The sequence below is a fragment of the Ailuropoda melanoleuca genome, chromosome 15 (assembly GCF_002007445.2).
Source record: "Ailuropoda melanoleuca isolate Jingjing chromosome 15, ASM200744v2, whole genome shotgun sequence".
Taxonomy (NCBI): domain Eukaryota; kingdom Metazoa; phylum Chordata; class Mammalia; order Carnivora; family Ursidae; genus Ailuropoda; species Ailuropoda melanoleuca.
The window spans coordinates 88,548,755-88,566,527 of record NC_048232.1 but is presented as its reverse complement, the minus strand read 5'-3'; the positions used below and the strand labels follow the sequence as shown (position 1 = coordinate 88,566,527).

Genomic DNA, 17,773 nt, shown 5'->3' with positions numbered 1-17,773 from the left:
GCAACAGGCCCTCGTCACAGGCAGGGCTGGAGGTCCAGCCACGGCAACAGGCCCTCGTCACAGGCGGAGCTGGAGGTCCAGCCACGGCACCAGGCCCTCGTCACAGGCAGGGCTGGAGGTCCAGCCACTGCAAGAGGCCCTCGTCACAGGGAGGGCTGGAGGTCCAGCCACGGCAACTGGCCCTCGTCACAGGCAGGGCTGGAGGTCCGGCCACTGCAAGAGGCCCTCGTCACAGGCGGAGCTAGAGGTCCAGCCACGGCAACAGGCCCTCGTCACAGGCAGGGCTGGAGGTCCAGCCATGGCAACAGGCCCTCGTCACAGGCAGGGCTGGAGGTCCAGCCACGGCAACAGGCCCTCATCACAGGCAGGGCTCGACAAGCGGCCGTGGTAAGCAGCACCAAGCTCTTGCCCAAGCAGGAACCCAAACCTATAGAAGCTAAGTCACCCTCTGGAAACAGCTGGGAGCACCCAGCCTGGTGGATGAGACAGTGGACCTGGACCTGCCCCCACCACCACCCAGGCCACCCACTGCCCATAGCTTCCGCTCAGTTTAGTGGCTCCCGTTCTGCCCCGGCACCCAACACCCTCATGCAGCCATGCCCACCACACCNTGGCAACAGGCCCTCGTCACAGGCAGGGCTGGAGGTCCAGCCACGGCAACAGGCCCTCATCACAGGTGGAGCTGGAGGTCCAGCCACGGCAACAGGCCCTCATCACAGGCAGGGCTCGACAAGCGGCCGTGGTAAGCAGCACCAAGCTCTTGCCCAAGCAGGAACCCAAACCTATAGAAGCTAAGTCACCCTCTGGAAACAGCTGGGAGCACCCAGCCTGGTGGATGAGACAGTGGACCTGGACCTGCCCCCACCACCACCCCAGGCCACCCACTGCCCATAGCTTCCGCTCAGTTTAGTGGCTCCCGTTCTGCCCCGGCACCCAACACCCTCATGCAGCCATGCCCACCACACCTACCGCAGAGCTGGCCGCGTCCACCTGCCTCTCCAGGCCAAAACACACTCCTTCCCTCGGCAAGCCCTTCCTGGCATCCGGCTCTGGCCCAGGCCTGTCCTCAGCTAAAGGCCCTGCTGAAATGTCCCCTGGGAAGCCTCCTCAATGACCCTGGGCAGACTGCGGTGCCCCAAGTCCCCTACCTCGTCACCTCTGGCACAGCACCTCCTGTCACGGCTGCGTGTCCACCTCCCACGCCAGGCAGTGGACCCCTCCGGGCAGGGACGCCACCTCCGGCATCTCGAGGGAGCCAGGGCCTACGTCAGACCAGGATTCATGTTGCAGAAGGTAGACAGGTGGAAGGACTGACCGGTGGGGGGACAGATGGATGGATACAGGTCATCCGCAGATACATACCCTTGGCATCAGGTACAATCAGACACCGTGCCTGGTTATTGCAAATCCAGCATCTTCTCGCTGGCTCCACAGGGACTATTTGTGACCAAGCCACGGCTGTCCCCTGCCCGGAGGCTGCCGCCATCCTCCACACCCCAGGTCCTGCACATCGGCTGCCCACCCATGCCCGTTCCTGGCAGCCTTCCTCCTGCCCCACACACTCCGCATTCACTCCGTCCTGGCCGGGGCTCTCAGAACTCCTTCCCCAAGACCCTCTGCTAGAAGCCTTCATCGCCGGGGGCCGATCTCATTCGGGGACCCACCATGCCCTCCCTGCCCACAGGCTGCGCAGGCCCCGGGACCACACATCCCGGTGCAACATCTTCAGCAGAGATGTGCGTGAGTGGCCAGGCTCTCTCGCTGGGATGGGGGCTCTTTGAGGTCAGGGTCCCTGTCTTCCATCACTGTGTCCCCAGGGCTGAGAAAGGGCCAGGCCCAGAACAGGCAGTCAGCAAACGTGCCTTGACTGAACGATCAAGCTCTTCCCCAGAGGTGCAGACAAGTCCTCTGAAGCCCAGGGAGGCCCCGCCTCTCACCATCTTGGACGCACCCTCTCCAGGGACAGCAAAGGTGGCACAGGCCAAGCGTGAGGGGAGTAGGGCGTTAGGCAAGTCCTGAAGGTCTGTGATTCCCAGGCCTTTGCAGTGACTGATGAGCCCTGTCCTAGGGATGGGAGCCCGTCCTCGACTGGAAACCCTGCATGGAATCCCCAGATCGGTCCCGCAAAACAAGCTTCAGGAAACGCCCTGCCCTGGGCTCCAAGGACAGCGCTGAGCTAGGGCAGAGAGGCCAGAGTCCAGAAGGCCACAGAGACATCTGCTCCACACAGATCCTTTCCTGGAAGGACCCCGTTCTGTTTGGCTGCAGGTGGACCATTCAGCGCTTGATTGGCGTTAACACCCTAGGGACTGGTGACCCTCAGGCTGTTCCCCTAAACACGTGTACACCAGGGGCCTGGAACCTCCGGCCTCGCGCACCAGCACAGTCAGCTCTGAACACCCGGGTGCGGCGGCCCTGCAGATCGTATGCAAACGACCAGATCCAAAGATGGGCTCGGCAGTCCATCTCCCGTGATTTACTGCCAGCCCCGTGAAGAGCGTGACCGAAGACGCTCTTTGGGGTATGGAGAGTGAAAGTGTCCTAATTAGAATTCAGGTGGCCTTTGGATAACACGAGGAAGGAATTTAATAAATGCCTTAAGCCAAATGAAGTCATCTTGCAATACTCACCGGGCAGCAGGAAATTTTTCCTTTTCTTAAAACAAAATCACCAGATTGTGGGAAGCGTGAGGTCTCCAAGGGCTCCGTCGGCACCACCCTCATTTACCAAAGCCGTCCCCAGCCTCAGGATGGAGGAGAGGAGCCCTCTGTAGAGCCACATGCAGGGCCCCAGACGTGTCCACAAGGCTGGGCGGTGCTGGAGAAGGCAGGAGGAAGGCGGAATTCACCAGAACACACCTGCCACCCGAGGGCCAATTCCACAGCAGCTCACGCCCCAGGCTCATTCTCCAAGTGCCAGGCAGTGATGCCAACACCCCAGCCAGAGCCCCGACTGTCCCCTACGGACCCAGCCCTCCCATCTCCCTTCAGAAAACTATAGGTGTTCTTTACTTAGGGTGCGCTCCGGAGGCACACTCACTTCTGAATCAACCTCGCAGGACCCCGGGGAGGAAGGGACCCCAGCCCGTGGCAACATTCCCACCACCCAGCGAGCCTTCCCCACTGCACCAATGGCAATCTCCGTGAGCTTAGAAATACTCAGGACTGCCCACTGTGCAACCGGGAATCAGCCCTCTGTCCCCTTCCCAACCCGTCCCCCCTCTCCCCTTCACAGCCATACTACTCAGAAGATGTGGGGTCACCTCAATGCAAGCTGAGGTCAGCCCACCACACCCAAAGTGCACCTGTCTATAGCCTTCAATGGCCAGGGCACTGCTGCTCCAGTGGAATGGGGAGCTGCCCACTCCCCACCATGACCTACTGACCCCGCCATCCCCTTCCCAGAGCTGCACCCCACATAAGGCAGTCACTCACTGTGTAGGCGTATTCCATTTAAATTTAAATAAAGTAAAATGAGAACTTCAGGTCCTCAGTCACATTTCTCATTTCGAATAAGCCACTATGCCCACGGGCTACCCCACTGGGCACTTCCATCACTCTAGAACCTTCTAACACACGCGCTGCTCCCGAATTCCTCCCATTGGCTCCATGCATTCCGGGGCTCCCGTCCCTCCCCCTCGCAGCGCAGCCAGGCCCCCTGCACCTTCATATACTTACACACCCACACTGGGTCACTCCCATGTCCTCCTATTGTGAATAACGCTGCAACGAACATGGGGGGGTGTGTGCCTCTTGCAATACTGATCTCATCTCCTCGGAATAAACAAATTCAGTAAAGTTGCAAGTTAAACATCAATACACAAAAATCAGCTGCATTTTTCTCCCCTAACAGTGAACTATAGGGAACTATCCCATGGACAACTGCCTCGAAAAGAATAAAATACTTATTAATAAATCCAACCACGGAGGTGACAGGCTTGCACACTGGAAACCGAAGCACCGATGAACAGAACGGAGGACGAGGCAAACGAACGGAAAGACGTCCTGTGCTCAAGGACCCGATGAGTCAAAGTGCAAAGGCCCACACTACGCAAAGCCACCTGCAGGCTCACCGCAATCCCCACCAAAATGCCAATGACATTTTTCACAGAAATAGAAAAGCAAACCTAACGTCCATATGGAACCACCACGGACCCCAAGGAGCGGAAGCCATCCTGAGCTGGCTGACGTTCTACTGCCACGTAGCACAAGGGAATTACAATCCGGAAACTTCGCTTCAGTCTCTGCCCTTGGGGAAACCTGCATTTGCCAACCCCTCTGGGCCTATCTCCTCCCCGGCAAGGTCCCTTATGGTGGCCACCCCATCACAGGGAGGCAGAGCTCACCCCAGACCGCATCTCGAGGGTCAGGGACCCCTTGCCAATGGGGCACAGAGCACATCCTCTCCCATAATCTCGGGAGGTCGAGCAGCCAAGCTCAGACACAACGGCAGGTCCTGGGACAGAAGCTTCTTCCCACGAGGGGCTTCCACAGGCCTCCAGACTAAAGAGCAAGCATGGGACACGGAGGGGGGAAGGCAGCCAAGGACCTAGCCCTGAGTTCTTCCGGGACTCTGCTGCTGCAGGGAGAGCCCTGACGAGCCAGGGACACTGCTTGCTCCTGACGTCTAAAACCTTCTCTCCCTGGATGTTCCCGGGACTCACTCCACCCTTCACTCGGGTTCCAGCTCAGACCTTGACGATGCAGCCGTCCCCAAACCCACCGGGAGAACGGCAGCTCCCGACACCCTCGTTCCTTCACAACAGCTGCTGCTGTCACACCCTGCACGTCATCGCCTCAGCTCCCCCGTCACCAGGAGGACTGCAGGTCTGGACCCCGTGGGATCTAGGTTTCTCCCCTTCGTCCGGCAGGACCGGATGAGCACGTCACTCCCCCTCGCGCTCCCTCATGCGCAGCTCCTTGCTCCTTTCTGTTTTCTCCACAGCAAACACCCCAACCTTACATGAGCCCTGCACGCTCCTGCATCTGTCCGCTGGGACGTAAGGGCGCTCAGGGAAGGACTTCTGCACAGCTGGAGGCCGGGGGCCCGCATGCTGCCGTCCTCCCTCCACCGTCATCCCGCTGGGAAGACAGGACAGGACAGAGGGAGCAGCTCCAGCCGTACCTCTGTGCTGGGACCGTGGTGAGGGCAGAGGGGAAACTGTGGGGGCATGCCTCCAAAGGGACCCTCGGCAGGGCTGCCCACACCCCCCAACCCCGCCACCAGCACAGGACAACAGGGTCCCTCCTCCAGGGCCAAAAGGCTGCAAGTACCAGGCTAGCTTTCTCAGAGCTGGCAGGGGGAGGCCGAGCCCACACCATCACTGTCCAGTCACAGCAGTGCGATGCCCCCCTCTTCCTGCCAACTCAGTGTCTGCCCTCCTTCACCTGAGAGCAAGGCCTGCATGCCTTCTCATGGACACAGACCATGAGGCTAGCTTGCGGAAGAGAAGGGAGGGTCAGAGAGCAACAGGAATGAAACCAGAGCACGCCTGGCTGACCAAGGGCCCCAACAGGTTAGGGACAGACGACCTCACCTCCACAGCTACAGACCAAGAACAACGGAAACAAGCCCGGGGGTCTCTTCTGTTGGAGGTGATCAGTATCCACGTGGTGGACAGACAGATGCACCCCTGCCACAGTCCGGGGACGGGTAGCCAGAGGCAAGGCTGAGGGCCAAGTCCTAGAGGCCTGGCATCGGCTCCCACGGCTGAGGCTCCCCAGGAGCCGGACTGCCCACTCCAGCCTGACCACTGCGAACAGAAGCGCGACGTGCCCAGGGAGCCAGGGCCATCTCCCTGAAGCCTGGGCTGTTGCTGGATTGTTTGTGCTTCTTAAATGCCTGTTTTCACGCCTGTGAGGATGCCCCTCATTCATCTTCATGCCACTTCCCGCTGGGAGCCTGGGTCAGAGCAGCTGCCCTCCAAAACCCTTTGTGGGCACACGCCCCCATTGGGCTTCAAGCTACCTTCAAGGGGTTAAGGAGCTACTGAAACCTACAATGGCCCAGCTGGTAAACACCCCAGTTTAGGCGAGAGTAATCACCAGAATGCCATCCCGTGATTACTATGTATTTTCATTGCCAAAAGATGTAATACAATTTCATGGTTACTTGGACCTGTAAAATAGAAATACCCCCAATTTTTAAGATATGAAAAGGTTTATGACCACGGTACTCTGAGCTCCAGAATGAGTCCGTGGTACAAATGAGTCAATTCACGACAAAATTTAATTTCAGGAAAATTAACGCAATAAAGATGCCACAACTGTGCTTAAAGTCTTAACACCTATTAGGAGTCTGAGGGAAGCGGTGCAGGACCACGGACACGCAGATCCGTTTTCTGGTTCCTCACAACGCGACTGACTTCATACCTAATTTATCTGTAATGGGGACGGCATTACAAGGAGCTGTGTGTTTAATGAGGGGACCGGGGTCTTCAACAGCCTAACCCATCACAAATGGAGAGCGTTCCCACGTCACGGTATTAAGTTTGTTTCCTACGATGCTACCTAGACCCACTCAATAGCACCAGGCTGACAGCCGCTCGCACCGAGCGGCCCAGGGAAGGCTCTATATCCCAGCAAATGTCAGTGGCCAAAAAGTCTGTAATCGCCAAGCCTCAGAAAAGCAAAACCGAAGTGAGGGATCTGGACCCAAGCAGCTGAGTCGCCCTAATTTCTATAGTGAATATTACTAGAACACACAAGCCGCAAAAACGGAAAGCAAAGTCAAAGCACGGGGCTTCAGAAGCACAGAGCAGCCCCGAGCCCGCGCGGGACACGAGGACCTCCTCAGGAACAGAACTGCGGGCCGCTGCTCTGGTGGACTCCCGTGACCACAAGCGCGGCGTCAGAAGCCGCGGGCGCGGGGACCGGGCCGCTCAGCAGCTGGAGCTCCTACCCCAGAGAGAGAAGGCAGGTCCAGACCAAGGGCTCCTTCAAGGGAGGGAAGGGGAGGGGAGGGGAAGGACGTGCAGGACAAGCTCTAAGGGGCCTCCCGCCTCCCGCCACCACATTCACGAATGTCTACGTGCAAGGCTCCCACGCGGGAGGCCAGTCCCGCGGCTGGGGCTTATGCCGCCCTACACGGCAGCCACCACCCGGCGCTCCCTTTCCCGGTCCAGAGCCTGCAAAGGGCTGGAGCGCACTGCAGCAGAAACCCTGCCTCTCGGAGTGAAGAACCCAGCCTCCGCGGGCCTCCACTCCCGGGCCCACGTCAGGCTCCTGCTCTCTGCGAGGGATGATGGAAGGCGGGCGTGTAAGCCTTGCAGCGCGGCCTCAGCTTCAGCAAACATCTCCAGCAAAATGAAAAGGTGCTAGAATAAGCAATGGGACACTCGAGGGAACAAAGGTGGTTTGTTCCAGAAAACTCAATCTCCAGAAGAAATGAATTTCATCAAAATCGGTGGAGAGGAGAAAATTTCATATTGCACTGAATCTGTCAGTGATTTCTTAAAAAATCTTTATTATAAGTAACTCAAAACAGAGACAACGTGTGAGTCCTGAGTGTGAATGTTTCTGGCAGCCACGGCGCAGACGTACGCGGAGTTACAAGCATCCCCCACCGCACCCCCAGGACCCCGACGAAATGTAAATTGCTCGTGAGCCCCGGGGACTCTGGCACCACACGGTCGGAATGAAATTCGGCTACAAACAGGTAGCTGAAACTGGTTTTACATGTACTCAGATGACAAGAACACCAGAATAGGACGTTCCCCGAGCGGATGCCTGCGGGCACAAAGCCAGCGCGGCAGGCGGGAGCGTGCGCGGGGCCGCCGGGGGCCGTCGGGGACAGCTCACCTGGTAGGTGTCCCACAGGCGGATGGTGCAGCGCAGGGGCACTTCCCGCATCAGCAGGTTGTTCATCCAGCGGAAGGCGAACTGCAGGTACCTCACCTCGTGCTGGTCCAGGTGCCGGTGGACTTGGTCTGCACGAGACAAACACAGGCCCCAAGGCAGTAAGGGAGAGCTCCCCGGGGGTGACCCCGGGACCACCCATGCCGACGCCACGTGCCCAGGGAGCAAAGAAGTCATCTCCATTAAGAGAATTCAGATCGATTCTTCCTCTGGAAAGGGAGCGGCAGTGGTGGCCGTGACAGGAACAGAGGCGAGGGTGGCCCAGGGTCACGTGTGCACCACGCTGTGGATGCCCCCACCCCACCCCAGCCCCAGTAAGAGGGGCAAGACCACTCCTGCCTCACGGGTGAGAAACTGGTCTGTGAGGCCAGCGGACGCTCCGGGGCTTGCAGTGAGCGCTCACTCCCGCCCCGGGCAAGTCCACCAGGCACAGGCTGCAGGCCCAGGAGGGGCTCGGACAGAGAGAAGGAGAGCTCGCTGGCTCCCAAAATGACCTCAAGCTCATCCCAGGCCAATTCCCCACTTGTTCCTGGACCCAGCCAGTGAGACAGCAAGCAGGACACAGCCCTGGGCCCTAGGCTGGGTGCCTCTGGATTCCGGGTTTGGGGCTGGCCTCCAGACGGCTGACCTCTCAGAAGAACCAAGCTTCCCTGACGCACGATCTCCCACCAGCCACGAATGGCTCCTCCCCGCCCCATTGCCATGGGCAGCAACTCCTCAGCCGAGGTCCCCTGTGCTCCCTGCCCAGACCTCTCTGCCGAGTGCTCAGCAACCTGGGGGGCAAGCTCTGGAGCTCCAGGAAGCTCCACGGTTTATGAACCCTGGATATGCCCCTACAGGAAGCAAAGATTCTGGGGATCGTGGGGATCCTGCTGCTTCCCAGCACTCTGCCCGCAAAGATCTACTCTGCGCTGTTTCGGAGGACAAGCAAGTGCTGCCGAACGGGTCCTGACTTGGAACAGGAACCTTCCCGTGCTGACTGCGATTAATCAGGGCCCACCAAGCGCTGCTAAAAGCACTCTTTCCGCACACATCTTTTGAGTTCCTGAGTTACATGCAAGTTCCTTCTCTCTGGGGCCTACCTTCCCCTGTGACCAGCCCTGAGAAGTAACCCTGAAAAAAGTTTACAGGTTTTCCCGCTCTCCCAAAGAAAGTTCCAGAACTAACAAATAAACAAGTATTGGTGTTTTGTTGCTTCTGGTTTCTTTTTACTCGTGTCCCTGGTAACTTGCAGTACTGCAGAAACAAGGCTTTCCTAACCACCAAGCACAGAGGAGGGGGGTGCGAGGGGTGGGAGGGCCCTGTCCTGAGACCCTCTGCACCTTACAGTCACTCTGGCTGAAGTGTGAGTGCCTGGCGAGATGCTCTTGTCCACAGGAGAGGAAGGCGGGCCACAGAAAAGCTCCGGACAGCTCTGGTTCCCACTACTGGAGCAAGTTCCGTCACTGGCTCTGCTATGACACCCCACTCCAAGCCACTGCTGTCCCCGGCTGAGCACGACAAACACGCCTGGACACCCTCGACGTGGCAGGCGGGGCAGGACACATGCAGGCTGGGTGTGGGGGAACAGCTGGGCCACATGGTGCAGCAGACCCAGCAACACACTATAAGATCAATCACAACTAGACAGTGACTAATGGCACGGGGCTGAGAAGAACCACACGGGCTCATTTCTGAGTCCTTGCAGCCAGCTGGGAGCGAGGTGCCAGGGAGGAGGCTGGTGGCACCAGGCAGTGGGAAGACCCCAGACGCCCCAAGGCCCGCCACGTGCTGCCTCTTCGGGGACGAAGGTAGGGACCGAGGGCTCTGGGCACGGCATAGGGCAGGCTGGGCCCCAGGTGCCGAGGCCAGGAAGCAGGCAGAGAGGGAAGGCCCACCAGGTCTGGCTGGTGTCTGCTCCCCCAGGGATTCAGCCCCTGTGGGCAGGGGCCCCTCTCCCCAGACAGGGAATTCACACGCCCGGGAAGAAGGACTTGCTTTATTTTTGCTTGACTGAGAGGTTCTGACCCAAGCCCATGCAAGCGCGAAGGAAGACTCCTACATTTCTGCATTATCAATCCCATTTGTCCTTCCCCGTGAACGCCTAAGCAGGAAAACATTTCTGTGCACAAGGGGCTGGAATGGAGTGTGAACCAGGGAGCCCCGTACTATCGAGGCTGAAGTCAGCTGGAAGCAAACGGGGTCACACTAGGCAGTAAGAACAGATCGCCCTCAGAAACTTGAAAGCTATTCTTATAGTAAAACCAAATAAATAAGCATCATGAAGTCAATTATCATCACTAATTTTTAGGATAAAACCTAGGCTTTCAATGAAATGCCGTCTTTGCACAGGGTCCCCTTGAGCCCCATCTTCCACGCCCCTGCCACAGACTAGGGCCTGTCCCCCTGTCCTGGGACACTGGGTGAACACAGGTGAGAGGCCCTTGAGGAGCTCAGGCCTGAGCGACCACCAGCGTCCGGCAAAACACAAGGCCAGCTCAGGGGCTGGCTGGCCTGACAACAGGGTGCCGCAGGGGCTGACCTCAGTGGTCCCCACACTGAGCTGGACAGCACCCTCATCTGAGGAGCTTAAAACACAGGTTCTCAGGCTCATCTCAACTTTCTCCGTCAGAATCTTTCAGGTGGGGCTTGAGAATCTGTGTTTAGTCAGCTCTCCGGAAGATTCTGATGTTCTGGGAACCCCTCCCAGGGGTGTCGAGGGACAGAGGGCAAGAGAACTCCAGCCTCTCACACAGGGTCCCCATTCTAGAAGTTCCACACATGGGGCAGGGCAGGTGCAACTCACAGGTGGGGCCACGCTGTGGTCTATCTAACCATGCTCTTCTAATCAACTTCTGTTTTATCAAATACAATTATTTTTCAATAAACTTAATTTCACTACAAAAGAGAAATTTCCACTTGCTCTAGTGGAGGGTAAAGCGGCCAGGAGTTCGTCAACAGTGTGGCGCTAGGCAGTGCCCCCCAGCAGCAGTTCCCAGGAGAACGGAGTCACCAGGAATGAGCAAAGCCCCAAGGGCCCAGTCTCCCTTCTCTGCTCCTGTTCCCCACAGCGCAGTACGGAGGAGCGTTCTCAGCAATGCGATGGGGCACTGTGTTCTCTGTAAAGAACTAAAGAATGATTTCTAACCTACAATTATCAGCAGCTACAAAACTAACCCTCTGGACAGTTCCAAGGGCCCCTGAGTGGCCCCCCCATCCAGGCCTGACCTTTGCCTGCTGCCCCAGAACGGAAGCCCCACCAGCAGATGGCCAGCCTCTGCCACAGCCCAGGGCACTGACTCGAGCGCTCTGGATAGCATGAAATTCAAGTATGAGAACACTTAAACACGCAGTTTAGAACATTTCTGATTGTACTGAAGAAGCCTCCTTCACACAGGAGAAGTACAGTCACTCCCCTGCGTGCACAGTTGGCAGCTTGCGGAGAGCAGGCTGGAGCAGGGGCAACAGCTGAGCAGACGGAACCCCTGCCTGAGAACAGCCCAGGAAGGAGGGAGGCCAACACAGGGGCAGCTCCCAGGACAGGCGGCTGGCCCTGGCTGTCACCAGTCCCCCCACTGGTCATCCTAGCCTGCCACTCTACAGGGACATGTGGGCCATGCCAGCACCTCGTCCCCTGGCGCAGGACAGACCCCGGGGCTGCAGCAGGTCAGCAGCCTGGAGCCTCCCACGGCACAGCGGTCAGCCCACCCATCCCAGTCCAGTCACCCTGTGGGCCTGACACAGTCCAAAGGCCATCAACGACAGCAGTGGGTGGGTCACATTGTAACAGTGGAGAAGGAAATGCCAACTACAAAGTTTACCAATGTGGATTCAAGTTACGCTTTCACAGGGCCACTGCCTCCCATCCTCTGCTCCTGCCCAGTAACAACGTGGATTGTTAGCTGAGGGACCATCAAGCCCAGGGCACTGATAAGGGGCTGTCACCCAGGCTCTCCATGGTGTACGACCAGCAGGTCTTCCCCAGGACCCTGGCCTCCTGCGGGACGGGGGATGCCATCTGGGCCCACAGACAGACACAGAGCCCAGCCCGGCATGCAGTCCGTGCCTGGAACATGCTTAGGGAGAATGATGGCCAGAGCCGGACGCTCTCAGCACGGGTGGACGAAAGCCGGGGAAGGGAGCTGCCCACACAAGTTAAGGACAGAACAGCCGTGGCCTCCCCAACCAGGCCCGTGCTCTGCTGTAGCGCTCACAGCTGGCGTAGGACAAGGTCACCAGTTGACCAACTGGGGAAATAGCTCCAAAAACGTGTTGGGAGGCGTGAGTCACCTTTCTAATGTAAACTGGCAAGCAAACAGATTTGGAAAATTAAACACATTTCTGGAACACCTATCTCTGAAGTAACCTCAGGAAACTGTAAAAATTAAGCCTTTCTCTTCTACAGCTGAGTCCCACCTGAGGCCCCAACAGCAGAGACGCGGGGACAGGTGAGTTCTCAGCCCCTCCCCACGAGATGCAGACAGAGGCGGCCCCTGCCTCAGACTGGGCCAGAAAGAGCCCCTTCCTAAAGGGGCCAGGCCTGCAGGACCTTGACCTGGGGGCACGCCCACCCTCTACCTGGGTAAAGTGTGCACAGATACAGGCCAGGCGGCAGTGGACTGGACACGGAACTGCCCCTCTCCATGTCCTAAAGGGACCCCACACTGCCACATGGGTACAGGGCCTTGCCCCGTGTGTCTGGGTACCAGCCCTGGGGGCACGGCGACAGCGCTCTGGAGAACAAGGCCTGGCCCACATGGAAAAGCAAGGGCCGCGGGAATGACCAGAGACCCGACGCCCCGCTCACCCCACAAGGACACAGGTGAAGTCCTTCTAGAGCAAAGGCTCCTCATCCATCAGCTCTTTCAGGGAAAATTTACCAGGGAGCCCTCCCCCCACCACGTACCCAGGCTGCCCAGGAGAGGAAGCTACGGGGCAGACAAGGCCTGCGGCCTGCCCTCCAACAGCGCAGAAGCTGGAGGAGAGACAGAAAATTCAACCTGGAGTCTCACAGTTGTCTGCTTCATCAGAATAACACCCTGCGTGCCCCGCGCACCCGGCCTTCTCTGCCTGAGAGGTGCTGAGGAGGCCAGCCACCTCCCCATCCCCGTGGCGGGGCTCTGAGCCCCAGGTGGGAGCCGAGATGAGGCACCCTGCAGCCGGGCCACCCCTGCGCACTCAGGACTGCAGGAGCACCCGTCCCTCATGCAGAGGTGGCTTCTCTGTAAGTAAGTGATGGAGAGTGACAAATGGGCCCACCAGCGGGCTTACCTCCTGTTTAGAANCCCAGCCTCCCAGCCCCCCAGCCCCCCTCTCGCATGCAGGACTCCTGGCGGGCTTACCTCCTGTTTAGAATGTGTTGAAAAATGGACAACTAAACTCGACGCATTACTTTCAATTTATAGATGTCAGGGCTGCAAACATATATGCTGAAAAGCTTCATTTTTCCTATTTTATAAGTAATTGTGAGCAGATGCTCTTTCACTGATAAAGGTAATTTGGTTAGCAATAATTCTGAATTTGAAATTTTCCATTCCACTGGAAATAAGAGTGTATATATAATGAATGAGCAAGCAGATGTAATTATTGTCATCTTTCAGGTCGAAAAGATTTTTTTCACAAAACCCTCCGTGGCGGACTAGGGCACCACCATCGTCCCAGCATCCCCAGGAAGGTGCCTGTCACATTGACACACAGAGAGGCCGCCGCAATATTTGCTGGACGCTTTTCCTCAGCACTTTAAACAGCAGATCTACAGACTGAAAATTCCACTGAAACATCTTGTCTTCCTGATTAAAAATAAAAATACATTATGCAAACACACTGTGTCCTGGGATTTATGCTAAAGAGGAAAAAAACATGGATCCCATTGACTTGGCATAAAAAACATACTGTTTATGCAGGGCAGACACTACTCAGATTTATTTGCCCAAAGAGTGAGCATAATTGCTCACACTTAGACACCTGACGAAGAACACGGTTCAGAACCCTCCACAAAGCCGAGAACAGACATGAATGCATCACACTTCTGCAGGGCAAGGCGTGAATAGGCTTTGATTTGGGAGGAAGATTTCAATTCTCTATCAGTTAAAGAGATAAAAAGGGAACAAAACAAGAGCCCATGACAGTGAACACGGGCCTCTTTGCAGCCGAGAAGCCCCTTGTCTGGGCTCACCCACCCTCTCGGTTTAGAGGACAAGAGCTGGAAAAGTCAGGCCCACATGGAGGCAGGGCCCAGCTGCATCCACAGGCCGGAGGACATGGGCCTCGCTGTATCGGGGGCGCAGGGGCACGGCCACCTCCATGAAGGGGAGGTCTAGGGGTCCCCACCACAGACACCCGCAGAGGTGCCCCAAAGGGACAGGGGGTCTCAGCTGGAAGGGGACGGGGTGGGCAGACGGGAGAAGTGAGGAAATAGAGCAGAACCCAGGACCTACAATTGCACTCTAAGCGCAGGACACTCCCTGCAAATCCCTGTGGGCAAACGTCATGCCAGCCCCACACCAGGGGCAGTGAGGAGGCCGTGACCTAGGTCTGGGCTACTGGCCTGTCTTCTCCCTCAGGCAGCAGGTGAGCCCAGGCCAGACACTAAGGAAGAGCGCTAAGACCTCAGGTTTAGAGTCAGGAGAGCCTGGGTTCAAATCCCAGGTCAGCTTCTGGAAAGTTCTTGCAGGCTCTCAGTGCCCTGAGGTCTTCCACCCCTGAAAAGCCTGCTCCCTCCCAGCACTCTCTCAAAAAAGTTCCCGGCACAGCAGCAGCCACCACCAAGAAAGGGGAGCCACTGCCCCGTGTGTGGCCAGAGCACGTGGGTGGGATACCAGGAAGGGCCTACAGGGTGGTCCTACAGCGCAGGTGCGCAAGGGGGACTTGGTGAGGAAAATCTGACCCAGGGCAGGCCTACCATCAATGGCAGCTGACTGGTATTGCTATGCGCAATGTGCTTCCTCAGGAAACCATTTCCCTCATTAACACACACTGTTGCATTTCAGTAAGGATACTCAAAAAAAAATTTTTTTACCTTGGAAATTGTAATGGAAATCAATAGGAAGTGAGATGTATTTAGACAACTTAACACCATCTTAGGAATGTGCTGATGGCCTAAGGAGAGAAAACCCACCCCCCACCCCCACCCTGTGCCACGAACCCAGGATCCCAGTGGGTCCCACAGGGGGACCATTCCACACCTTCCGCATCCTCCACGAGCAAGGAGGAGCACACAGAAGCTCAATGAGAACCCACGAAGCTGGCTTCCCAGGAGCACCTCTGTAACGCCAAACACTGCGGATGCGCCATTTTGAAATGATTCTGGACCATGTGCCTGGTCAGAGAGCCCCCCTTGTTCCAAAATAAAGAATGGGACTGGCTTTTGCCCCTTTCCCGGGAGGGAGGCTCTAAGTCCTCGGACTTCCCCCAGGATGGACTGTCCCTGTCATGCTACTGAGGGAGGTTCTGGTGAGCACACCCCTCAGCAGGGTCAGGATGGGGCCAGACTGGTTGGGACCCCCAGATGCCTGCTGTCAGGGAGAAGAGAGGAGCTGGAGACTGAGTCCAACACAAGGCCCATATCCAATGGTGCCCACGTGAGGAAACCAACACACTCTGGACACTCAGACCCAGGAGAGCTTCCCGGCTGGCGGTAAGCACACGGATGCAGTGCGGGGCAGGTGGGCAACGCGCCCTGACTCCGTGGGGAGAGGGGACCCTCTACAGGCCCAGACCCTTCCCAACCCCATCCTACGGCTCCCTTATTTGGCTGGACCTCCTGATCCATACCCTTCACAATAAAACCATAATCATGGGTTCAGTGTCTTCCTGAGCTCTGCAAGCCATTCTAGCGGGCCGTCGAACCTCAGAGAGCCACGGGAACCGCTGAATTTACGGCCACTCGGTCGGAAGTGCAGGCGGCCTGGGGACCGCGGAGGTGCAGCTGGCGTCTGAAGTGGCACAGTCTGGTGGAGAACTGAGCCAGCCCTTAACCTGTGGGGTCTGACGCCACCTCCGAGGGCTTAGCGGCAGAACTGCACACTCACTGGGGGTACAAACAGAATATTCCCACCACCATCAAGTGGCCCTGAGGCTGCAATCCAAAAAGACATCAGGGCGGAGGACAAACGGCAAATACGTTCTCCCAAGATAACCGCTCCGAGGCCGGTTTGGACATCAAGGTCACGCCAGGCGACTGCTATCTTCTTACAGGCTGCACACAAGGGGGGTGAAGGTGCGTCACCCCCACAAGGCTGCGAACCATTCTCGAGCAGGAGAGTCTGACAGGGTCAGTCACAGCGGCGGGGAGCGGCCAGAGCGCAGCTACTCCCGGGCCTCGGGGCACAGACGCCACGAGCACCCCCAGGACCCCGCCTACACGCGGGGAGCGACAGTAAGGCTCCCGGCAGGACAGGAGAAAACAGTATCTACCTGACACACGACACACTATCTTCCCATCTTTACAGAGGCATTAAGGCCTATTTTTTTGACAGTAACATTATCTAAAATACAAGTTTTTCTACAGCTACCCGGAATTGAAGCGACGAGGCGTTAAATCATTCTCACTTCCCAGATGTGCTCATGAGCTTCTCCACAAACACCTGTTTTCACATCAGGAAGCAACAACCAACCTGATTTATTAGAAAAGAGCGCAGCTGACAGAGCGACTTCCCTGGGCACCCCGAGCACGGAGGCGCCGACCGCCCGCAACAAGGACAGCCCGCCGCGCACACATGCGCAGCAGCGGCGGCCCGGGCAGCGGAGGGGGCGGCCGGACGCCAGACCAGACGGACGGGAGCTGGAGGGGGCCTGGCTCTTGGCTCCGTCCCACTCAACACCCACACAGGCTTCTAGATGGGGACACAGTGAGGGCACTGATGAAGAGTCCCCGCCTCAGCTTCCGAGATCTGGTGGGCCGGCGGGGTGGGCCAGGCACACTCTGCAGCGGAGGCAGCAGTAAGCCCCCCCACCAAGGGGGGTGTCTCTGGGCTCGCGGAGGCCACCAACAGACAGTGCCAACAGGAAACAGACCTGTGATGGTGGCGAGCAGAGCCAGGCAGGAATGAGGGAGACGGGCCCTCACTCTCGGTGCTGTGCGGAAAAGCGGGGGGCTCCACGGCATTATTTGTCCTTCGTTCGTTAGTTTTCTGATTCTGTATAACAAATTGCCACCATGAATTTGTTATCTCACAGCCCCCGTGGCTCTGAGTCCAGGCAGGATGGCTGCATCCACCGCTCGGGGCTTTGCAAAGCTGCAACGAGGGCTGCACTCTCATCCAGAGGCTTGACCGAAGAAGCACCCACCTCCAAGTTAATCCAGGGTTGGCAGAACTCAGTCCCCTGCAGGAGTATGACCGAGGGCCCCAGCCCTCTGCTGGCTATCAGCTGGAGGCCACCGACACGTCCGTGCCATGTGGGCTTCTCCAGGGGCCACCTGCTTCAAGAGCAGGGGCGGAATCTCTAGCTAGTCTGCCAGAATGGGGTCTTAGCTAATGTAACGTGATCACGGGACTGACAGCCCGCCACCCCACACTCCATCAAGCCGTAGGATTCGCCCAAACCCAGGAGCAGGGATTGCATAAGAGTGTGGATACCCGCAGACAGGACTCCCTGGGAGTCCCCAGAGAGCCCATCTACCACATGCGCTCACGGCACTTACCCTGGCAGGAGCAAACCCGTCTGAGCCTATGACACACCAACCCCTATGTTCCTCTGTCGGGCAGGGTAGGGCGGAGGCGGGCCAGGGCTGCCCGCAACTCCAGCTCGGTAACCCAACCATGGCTACGAGTCAGGACAGGAAGGCAGGCTCTGCCTGACCCACGCCTCCAAACCAACAGGCAAGGCCCTTTTCCAAATGGGGCAGAAAGCAGAGAAGAGAGAAACTCTGAGCTAAACAAGCACACGGCTCAGATAAACAGTCAGCAAACCGCCCCGTCAGCAGTAAGAAAGCCCTC

The 17,773-nt window shown here is 57.6% G+C and overlaps 1 protein-coding gene across 1 annotated transcript in view; it reads right to left on the bottom strand.

The window, feature by feature from the left end:
- TBC1D22A (TBC1 domain family member 22A) overlaps positions 1 to 17,773 on the bottom strand; it is a 312,609-nt gene that overhangs the window by 90,380 nt on the left and 204,456 nt on the right. Inside the window, 1 exon segment of the mRNA XM_034644032.1 lies at positions 7,800 to 7,927. Coding sequence (XP_034499923.1) covers positions 7,800 to 7,927 — 128 coding nt within the window.